Source organism: Hypomesus transpacificus, chromosome 6, assembly GCF_021917145.1.
Source record: "Hypomesus transpacificus isolate Combined female chromosome 6, fHypTra1, whole genome shotgun sequence".
Taxonomy (NCBI): Eukaryota; Metazoa; Chordata; class Actinopteri; order Osmeriformes; family Osmeridae; genus Hypomesus; species Hypomesus transpacificus.
This window is the reverse complement of record NC_061065.1, coordinates 14,948,847-14,959,476: the sequence shown is the minus strand read 5'-3', so window position 1 is coordinate 14,959,476 and position 10,630 is coordinate 14,948,847. Positions and strand designations below refer to the sequence as shown.

General features: G+C 50.2%; 1 protein-coding gene across 1 annotated transcript; it reads left to right on the top strand.

Annotated features, from left to right (window-relative positions):
• Position 1: 1 nt before the first annotated feature.
• LOC124469106 (nesprin-1-like) lies at positions 2-10,502 on the top strand (the record flags this gene model as incomplete). The annotated part of the gene is given in 18 exon segments (XM_047022197.1): positions 2-43; positions 360-544; positions 946-1,036; positions 1,039-1,101; positions 1,382-1,564; positions 1,651-1,788; positions 1,907-2,097; positions 2,503-2,810; positions 3,151-3,219; positions 3,833-3,966; positions 4,206-4,326; positions 4,557-4,765; positions 5,189-5,395; positions 5,514-5,642; positions 5,817-6,077; positions 6,302-6,394; positions 7,244-7,302; positions 9,072-10,502. Coding segments are annotated over 18 exon segments (2,766 nt in total), but the record flags the coding sequence as incomplete, so codon positions are not given.
• Positions 10,503-10,630: the final 128 nt, after the last annotated feature.

Genomic DNA, 10,630 nt, shown 5'->3' with positions numbered 1-10,630 from the left:
GTGCGACGCCCAGGAGATCCAGAGGAAGCTCAACCAGCAGCAGGTAGGAGGAACCAGGGTCACCCCCGAGGAGAAACACACACCTCAGTATGCTGGGCTGGGGGCAGTGGGACAGTGGGACAGCACACACACACGCACACTCTCTCAAGGTACAGTGTTGATATGAGCTGTGTTAAATGGCTGCTATGCCTCCCGTTGCCAAACACAAGTTCTAAATCTGGACTTGGGGAAGGACTGACCCCCTCCCCCCCATGATCTACTTACTACAGTATAGCTACTTCACATTGCTGCGGGCCAGAGTTGCACACTCACCCTGCCCTCCCCCCTCCCCCCCCCCCACACACTCTTCCCCCCTCCAGGACCTGCAGAGGGACATAGAGAAGCACAGCACGGGCGTGGCGTCCGTGCTGAACCTGTGCGAGGTGCTCCTCCACGACTGTGACGCCTGCTCCACGGAGACGGAGTGCGACTCCATCCAGCAGGCCACCAGGGGGCTGGACCGCCGTTGGAGGAACATCTGTGCCATGTCCATGGAGAGGAGGGCTCAAGTAGGTCCCACACACACACACACTTACACACACACACATGAACATACGCACACACGCACTTACACACACACATGAACATACACACACGCACTTACACACGCACACATTCATGCATACTGGAGTAATATGCATGCCCTCTCTGATACAGTATGGGTTTTTCAAAAGCAGGAACCACCAGTCCAGACCAGACCAGACATTGATATTCTCCTCTCTCTCTCTCTCTCTCTCTCTCTCTCTCTCTCTCTCTCTCTCTCTCTCTCTCTCTCTCTCTCTCTCTCTCTCTCTCTCTCTCTCTCTCTCTCTCTCTCTCTCTCTCTCTCTCTCTCTCTCTCTCTCTCTCTCTCTCTCTCTCTCTCTCTCTCTCTCTCTCTTTGTCTTGATCGCTCCTCTCGGGTCGTAGGATTGAGGAGACGTGGAGGTTGTGGCAGAAGTTTCTGGAGGACTTCTCGAGGTTCGAGGAGTGGCTGAAGAGCTCAGAGAGGACGGCCCCGCCCATCCCAACTCCTCTGGCGTCCTCTACACCATCGCTAAGGAAGAGCTCAAGAAGTTTGAGGTATGCTGAGGAACGATTGGGAGGAGTGTTTGGGGGAAAAGGAAGGAGGTTGTGGGTGTGTTGTCTCTTCACGTGTTTAACTAGACAAGCGCTACAGTCTGATATTAACATTTAGTGACAGTCCTAATAGCTGTAGCTTATGCAACCAATCCTTGGGGACAAAAACATCCCAGACTAAACAGAGAGAGACATATTGAAGCAGCATGAACCGAAAAAGACTCCTAGCAACCCCAAAAACATGGGCCGTGTTTGACGCGTGTGTGCGTGTGTGTGTGTCCAGGCGTTCCAGAGGCAGGTGCAGGAGTGTCTGACCCAGCTGGAGCTCATTAACAAGCAGTACCGACGCCTGGCCCGCGAGAACCGCACCGACTCATCCTGTCGCCTCCGCGAGATGGTGCACGACGGGAACCGCCGCTGGGACAACCTGCAGAGGAGGGTGGCCTCCATCCTGCGCAGGCTCAAGGTATGCTGGGAAATATGCAGAATGTCCAAAGCCCTGTTCGAAGCCTCGTGGGGCACACTGTTGAGCGGGTGGTCTTGTTCCCGCAGCACTTTATTGGTCAGAGGGAGGAGTTTGAGACGGCCAGAGACAGCATCCTGGTGTGGCTGACAGAGATGGACCTGCAGCTCACCAACATAGAGCACTTTTCCGAGTGTGACATCCAGGCCAAGATCAAGCAGCTCAGGGTAAGACTGAGCCGTGTGGAACCGGTTAAATGCATAGGATTGCTATACTCATTTGACTATATTCTGAGAGACTAAACTCGGGGCCTTTTACCTCTTTGGTGTGTGTGTGTGTGTTCAGGCCTTCCAGCAGGAGATCTCCCTGAACACGGGGAAGCTGGAGATGGTGTTCAGGCAGGGGGAGGCGCTGCTAGGGAAGAGCGAGCCCCTGGATGCTGCCGTCATCGAGGAGGAGCTGGAGGAGCTGCAGAGGTACTACCAGGAGGTGTTCGGACGCGTCGACAGATACTACAAGAAGCTCACGCGCCCTCCCAGTGAGTCATGAGAAAGAACACGCATACTACACGCATACTACACGCATACTACACGCATACTACACGCATATTCACTTGAGCACTCGGTGCTAAGCCTAAGTCATGGTTAGCCACCAACATGACCATGACCCGCAGAATAAGAAGGATAGCAGATCACCCGCGTAGTATAACACTTCGCTAGGAAAGGTAAGACGACAATGTAGAGTTGGACCAACACAAGCGTTGGTACATTTATAAACAAGCTCACACTCTCTCTCTCTCTCTCTCTCTCTCTCTCTCTCTCTCTCTCTCTCTCTCTCTCTCTCTCTCTCTCTCTCTCTCTCTCTCTCTCTCTCTCTCTCTCTCCCTCTCCCTCTCCACTTTCTCTCTCTCTCCCTCCACCCCTCCTACACATTCCCCCTCAGCTCGCTGACGACGAGCTGGACTGCTCCGACCGAGAGATGGACATGGACGAGGACCTCCAGTGGGCGGACTCGGCCTCTCTGCCCCGCCCCGGCAGTCGCTCGGCCTCCGGCGGGGACATGGCCCCGAGGGCTTACCGCTCGGGGCGCGACACGCCCGCCAGCGTGGACTCCATCCCGCTGGAGTGGGACCACGACTACGACCTGAGCCGCGGGCTGGAGAGCGCCGGGGGCCGCGGCCTGGGGTTGGAGAGGGGCCGGGGGGAGGAGCCGGAGGATGAGTACGTCAGGACGGCCGCTGTGCTGACAGGTCAGTGGAGGGAGGGAGGAAGGGAGTCTTTGTGAGTGGGTGTATGCATGAGTGGAAAGATGGGCGTCAGGCCCCTCGGTGGTGGGATGTGGAAGGATGGCTCAATAAATGGTGTCACACAAGGTGGTCCCCTAAACACGTGTCACACATGTATGTGGCACAATGCAAACGTTCTACAGTCCCACTGGATCTTTCCGGAGGGATGTCCAACCATCTGGTGTCATGTTCATCTGGTGTCATGTTCATCTGGTGTCATGTTTATCTGGTGTCATGTTCAGGTTATTAAATACCTCTGGAGTACCTATGTTTGATTGTGAGGCATTCATCTCTTTCTTTCCAGATATAGTTATACCAGAGAGCCCTGAGGCCTATATTAAACTGACCGAGAACACACTGAGGTCCTCCTCGGGTAGGCCACCAGCCTAGCATGCTAACGCGCTAAAGCACAAATACCATACCCTAAACCAGAGCATGCTAACGTGCAAGAGCACAAATACCATGTTGTGACACTAGCATGCTAACCCCTTATGTCATGGCATTACTTAACAGGATATGCCGGGGCACCAAACTTCTCACGGGTCCATGTAGCATGTCACATGTTTTGCATGCCAGTTTGAGCATGAACATTGCATGCCAAGTGGGTCCCCTGTCCGCTCACGGTCGCATGTTCCTTCATCAACAACAAGCGATCCAAGCGATGGCAGCCTTGATATTACACCATTGCATGCAGATGTCCATTTCGTGTCTAACTTTTTTTATTTGAAGTCCATTCCAACCAACTCATTACCGTTTTACTTTACTGTAATGTTTTTTCAAAACATTAAAGTGCACAAAACTAATTATGTTTTTATTCACTCGACACACTTGTACAGAAGTCTTCTGCTGTCTTTTATTCATCTAACACCTTACAAGACAAATAAATATATTTTGTCAATCCCAGTTTACAAACACTTTTGTCACATGTCAGCGCTGCATGTAGAGTTCATTATTTGTTAACCTTTGGCAACCTTTGAACATCCCAGGTGAGCCAGGCCAGCTGGAGGCCCACCTGAGACAGCTGGACCATGCTCTGGACGCGGGTCGCTACCACCTCCAGCAGAGAGAGGGCGCTGTAACCAGCTCCAGCCCAGAGCTCGACTCCAACTACATGGGCTATGTGAGTATGGGCATCCTACAAGTTTTTGAATTTGACAGACGCACTCACATTTCCAGAAAGTTCCATCGCATCACCTTAACTGTACTGAGGAATGAGGAAACGTGAAAGGCGACAAATAAACGTCCCCTAGACAGGAAACACTTTCCAATGACAGACAAATGATATTTCAACACCAGTGGGAAGAATGTGAAGTGAATGACGTGTGTAGCGTGTGACGAGCATGGTGCATCTCCCTCCAGATGCGTCTGATGGGGGAGTGTCGAGGCAGCATCGACGCTGTGAAGAGGGCCGAGGGAGAGCTGACTGAGGACGCCCCAGCCGGGCTCACCAACCCTACCGGCACAGACTCTCAGAGCCCTGGTCAGTCTCCCACACACTCCCGAATACACACACAAGAACATACTGATCTGCATGCACGCACACACGGCTATAAGAATAGATGCACACACACACACACAAGCGGGTATGTATGCATACGACATGCAGGCGCACATATTTGTCAGTCAGTGTGAATGAAGTGTAGACAATGAAATGTAAACATGAGCTGAACACCCTCCCTCTCCCTCCCTCCCTCCCCCCCCTCCCTCCAGGTGTGATCGAGCGCTGGGAGCTGCTCCAGGCCCAGGCCCTGAGTGGCAGACACTGTCCCCAGGACCTGCAGCAGTGGCAGCAGCTCATCTCGGACCTGCAGACCCTCCGCGCCTGGCTGGGCCAGACAGAGGCGGAGCTGGGCCAGCTCCGAGGGCACGACCTCAGCCCCGACATCCACACCATCCAACAGAGGATCCGCAAGCTCAAGGTATGTGAGCGTGCGTTTGGGTGGGGCGTGTGTGTGTGTGTCTTTATAGTTTGTATCAACTTGCCGGAACTTGATTTCTCAGGCCTTGCAGGCTTTCAAAGACCCCGTGCAATAGCCCACACACACACACACACACTAACGGCTAAAGCCTGTAAATCATCAACAGGGATGTCAACAAAGGACCAATGCGGTTGTGAACCCTGCTAGTTCTCCTGACCTATATACAAGGGGTAGCTCCCTCCAGCTGGGACCTGGGCCTGTTGTGTGTGTAGTGTGTACTATACTGCACCTATTCTCACACTGTTTTTCTTTTCTTGAGGGGTTCAAAGCGCACGCTATCACCTGGGACACACCTGGGATACATGTGAACTTGTTAAACTGCCCGTGTACTGTACGTCACCCAATCATCCTCGTGCTTTACAGGACTTGCAAAAGGCTATGGATGCCCACAAATCTGCAGTCCTGTCAATCAACCTGAGCAGCGCAGATTTCCTCCAGTCAGGGCCTGACTCAGAGGAGGCGTGGGAGCTAAGGGACGGGCTCAAGGAGATGAACTCGCGCTGGGATTGGCTGGGCTCGTCTCTGGAGGAATGGAGGGAGGAGCTACAGAAGTCCTTGATGCAGTGTCAGGTACACGCACAAACACACTGTAACTGGTGTACTTTTAAAGAATGCTTTCTTATAAAAAGGGATTCTATGCAGTGTTAATATGCCTGTTTTGAAGCAGTGTTTTGTATTGGATCTCTAGGAGTTCCATGAACTGAGCCACGGTCTGCTACTATGGCTGGAGAACATCGACCGCAGACGGAACGAGGTTGTCCCTATCCCCCCCAGGCTGGACTGGGAAGCACTCCGCGCTCACCACAGAACACTCACGGTATGGTTCTGAAGTTTACCACACATTTTGGGAGTTTGCAGTTAGGAAGTGGGTGCAAACACTACAAAGATATCATTGGGTCAATGTTATTCTAGCCCAATCTACAGTCCCACCTCCAAACCAACAACCTTACTGGTCCTAACCCTGTCACTCCATTTCCCCGTTCCCCTCCAGCAAATCAAACGTGAGCTGTTGGACTCTCAGCAGAAGGTGGCCTCTCTCCAGGAGCTCTCAGCCCAGCTGTTGGTCCACACCCAGGCTAGAAGCCAACTCCAGCCTTCAGAGCAGGCCCAGAGGGAGGCCCAGGGCGTGGAGCGCCTGGAGGCCCGGGAGAAGGTGCACGTGATCGGGAACAGGCTGCGGCTGCTCCTGAGGGAGGTCAGCTCTGACCTGGACGGTCTGGAGAGGAGACTGGAGACCATGGGCACCCTACAGGTCCGACAAGACCCTATTCTGTTCACCTCGTTCACCATGTTAGAGCCGTTACAAATGGCCTTGGTTACATGGTCGTTTAGTCCAATGAGAGCTGAAAAATGATTTACATGTCATACACTGTATTCATAGTATTTCTCCATTTCCCTGTAATGTCAGGCTATTGTGCCATTGGCTAATTGATTACTGTGAATTGATTTGAATCTACGATTGAAATCCCTCTGCAGAAGTCCCTACGTCAGTCTCCTGTGCACCAATCAGACACCTCTGGATCGACCAGCCCCATTTCTGAGGGGGTCGTCATCAGCCGCAGGAGATCGGTAATGTACCCTACCTCAGAGGCCACTAGGGGAGGCTAGCCTCGATAGACAAGTCATGTGGTGCGTGTACAAACAGTACAACAGCCATGTCACCTTCAACACATTACAGGGCGGTTCCGTAGATATTTTCAGGCAGCCCCCTTCCTGACTCCAGAGACCATTGTCTTTCCCTCCCCCCGGATTAACCTTGAAACCAGCCCCCCCCCCCCTCAATGTGCTGTTCGTACTTTTAACAAGCCAGCTGACGTTCTGTTCCTCCTCCTACCATGTCAGTTGGTCTAACCGTCCTGCTAACCTGTACGCCACCCCCTATGACCCCACACCCCTCCACGCCTTCCTCCCCCGAGCGCAAATGTTTTTTGCTACACCTGCCCATATAGATCTGCTTAGCCCCCCAAAGATTTACAAGAAACACTGGCTTCTCACTTAGGTTGTACACAAACCATAGTCGTGTCACAGCACTCGACACACAATATTGACGACGGCCTCTCGGGAACGTTGTACACAAACAAAAACACCTGTGAATACTAATTCCTGGTTTGATTTAATCGATTTACAAATTAACATTCACTCTTCCATGAAGTCTGTGATATTAGTGGGTCCGCATATTAGGAAAGTGTATCACTCTGTTCCCTCTGTGAGACGTGAGAAGCCAGATTTCTTGGTGAGGATCAGTTCCTCTCACCGTCATGGATTCAGTTGCTGCTCTTTGGTTCTTGTTATCAGTGTTGACTGCTTTTCTCTGTTGTTAATTTGTTTTCCTCTCATCAGAAGCTTGGTCTTGATTTGCCCTGGACTGAAACATTCTTTCTTTCTTTTACCCCCTCTCTGCTCATATGCGTGGCACAGCCCCGGGGCAAAACTAGTCAGGCCCTCCCTGGACTCCCCCACAGCGGCCCGCGCCACAGGTACCTCTCTCCTGGACTCTAGAACCCGAGGCAGGGTGATGGAACCACACGCTTTCACACACACCCACACACTTACAAATGTAGAAACTTAACAACCTGTCCCTACTCTATCCCTCTCTCTTCATACTAGATAGATCAACATCAATCGAATAATCAGTCAATCAAGACAATCGGCCTATCGATCCAACACCAAGTGAATCAATCCACTGAGAGTGAGATTAGGTCTCTAATGGCAGCAAATGTGCAGTTCACATTGGCTGCAGCTCTGTATATTCTGCTGTCAGTGTCCCTCTCCCCCTCCATCCCCCCCTGAGTTTTAACCCTCGAGGTTCCATAACCCTCCCTCTCTCTAGACACCGCCGCAGCTGGTCAGTGAATAGGGAACCGCCTGGTGCAAAGGGGCTCCCTCTCTCCCTTAGGTGAATGTGGGTCGGTCTCTGCTCTGTGCTGCTGCTGCTCGCCCAGCTGTATCCTGACCCAGCCCCCCCACCCCTCCCCTCCCCTGCCCCGCTCTCATGGTCGCGCTGCTCTGTCCTTCCCTGGGAGAACCACCAGTCCCGTAGTTCCCTCTCCCCCCCTCCAGGTGGCACTGTCCCACACTAACATGTCGTTCCTCCTTTTCTCTCCTATTTCTGACTCCTTTCTTCTCCTTTTTCACTCGCGTTTCCTTCCTGTTTTGCTCTTTTCTCCGTAGCACTGTAGTAGTGTCTACTGTACTGTGCTGTTTTCAATAGCAACCTTCCTTCCTTATCACGTCTATTTTCGTTCTCACCGTTCTCTGTTCACTGGCCCTCTCTCTCTCTTGACCCACTCATCCTTTACTTCCTCTCTAATAACCTGCCCACATCCATCCCTCCATCAAGCGTTCTCGTTACCGTTTCCATTATGAAAGTGATGCACATGATGACATGTAGGGCCTTCTCAAGCCTGGGCTTAAATTAGCTAAGCCCCAGGTAATTACTGTCTGGGTTCCACTATTAGCCTCCTATTACTAAGAAGTGCGTGGAACACAGGTAGTTCCCTGTTCAACCCTAATTGTTTTTTGGAATAGAGCATTTTGCGAACAATGTTTCCATGAACCGAAGTATATCGCACACCCACTCTCATTCTGTAAATTGCTAAATAATAATCCTTGTCCACAAACATACCGCAAAAAAAACGCTGTCCGTACTTTCTAGCGAGATATTAGCCAGGCTGAGGAGAGGGAGGTAGGTAGGAAAGAACTGTCCCTCCGCCCGCCTCTCTCTCCTCGAGCCCCGGCCCAGGCTGGAACATGGCGTTCCCCGGGTGCTCCATCCCTGGGAGTCTCTTAGTGGGGAAAAGAACGAGACGTGACATTCAACTCTCACTTACTCCGCTTTTAGAGGAAAAACAAGACCCATCTGTGAGGGTTACGGTGTGAGTTGATGCTCAGCATACAGAGACGTATACAGACTTTGTGTTTGTCTGTCGTTGCCTCCTTGAGTGTGCGTGAGTAACTTGATGACAGGTGGTGGGTTCTGCTGTTGCATTTTCGTTGTGATACCTGCTGTGTAAGTGTGTCTGTGTGTGTGCAAGGTTGTGTGTTTGGGAGCTAGGCAATAGAGACGGCTCTGTTTCAGCTGTTACAGTCAGCTTGACAGTACCGAGGATAGACAATGCTATCTATACCCTAAACTGAAATGACTGTCATTGGTAGATTTAGAGGAAGAATTTTGTGTGTGTGTGTATATGTGTGTTGATCCCTCCCACACCTACAATGTGAAACTCCTCTCTTTTCCTTCCCTCAGACTGACCAAGTCTCCAGCAGGCGCTGGCTTCGCTTCCTCCCCTTCTGACCTCTCCAGTGACCTCCTCCCCTCCCCCGCCTCCGCCTCTTCTTCCAGAGGTCAACCCTTCTTCTTCAGAGTCCTCAGGGCGGCCTTGCCCCTCCAGCTCCTCCTCCTGCTCCTGATTGGCCTGGCCTGCCTTGTTCCAATGACAGAGGAGGACTACAGCTGTCACCATGCAAACAACTTTGCCCGCTCTTTCCACCCCATGCTGCGTTACACCAACGGACCTCCGCCCATATAAGGACTTGAGCTACGCCTATTGGGTCGTCCGCCCATATAAGGACTTGAGCTACGCCTATTGGGTCGTCTGCCCATATAAGGACTTGAGCTACATCTATGCGGATATTCAACTATAAAAAGACAATTGCTACTCTTATAAGGATATCCACCCACAAAAGAGATTACTAAAAAACACATGGAGACAACTGCCCAATATAAGGACTATAGTTTCACCTCAAACCTCCGACCCATTTGAATGTTCCCTCCCCCTTATACTATGGGAATGTGCCCCCAAGGCCATATCAAGACCATTGTCCTAGAACCACAAACCATCTGAGAAGTTTATATATATATATATATGGCTCCTAACACATATCTTCCATTTCTATCGAACTCCTCCGTCATTACAAATAGACTGACCTAGGATCAAACCGTTCACTTTTCTCAACTTTAATGTGTATAAATATAATACTTTGGTCAAGTTTCTGAGGAAAATTCCAAAGTCTGAAATGAAAAACAAAGCACTATTTATACTGTATGTTGGGAGCCAAAGTCGACTGTGCTGTGTGTCAGCAGTTCAGTGCTGCTAATATTTATTTGTTTCAATCAGCGTTTGGTTAGATGTTTTAGTGTCAATGAACCTAGGAGACCTACAATGTCTGAATAGCAGATGTTCTTATATAATAATCCTGAAGATCATTTTAGAGCTAAGAGCTGCTGCTGTAGCACTGGCATGAGTACTGTTGAAGGTACCGTACTGCAGGCATCCCTCAAGATGGCCACACCCTTATCCCTGATAGGCCAAGAAAAGTAACAGTCAAAGCTCATGATTTGACTTGAATTCCAGTGTTTCAATATAAGGCAAATTAGGTTTGAGATGATTTGTAAATTGACGTTTGACAAAATGCCTTTGAATATGGCAGTTATTTTTTTACATTTGATGTTTGAGCATGCACTTGAAGTCCATCGCTTTTAAGGCCAAACAATCACCGGTGAAAGAAGGATATGAAATAGTGTGCTTTGTAATAATGATCATCTTTGCTAAATGGAAACATCTAAATCACTGGGATGTAAAAACAAATTACATTGAAAAAGCGTTATTTATGTATGTACAGTTTGCTAATGCTAAATACTCTCTTTGCATAAAATAAAAACATAAGTATTAACATGTTTTGTGCCTAACTATTTGAATTCAGCTTGCATCACTTGACACAAATGTTTTTTTTATTTTATTCTTCTTAGTGTTCACTTCTGCAACATAAAATTTTAGTGTGATTGTGATGGTGTGAGTGTACAAT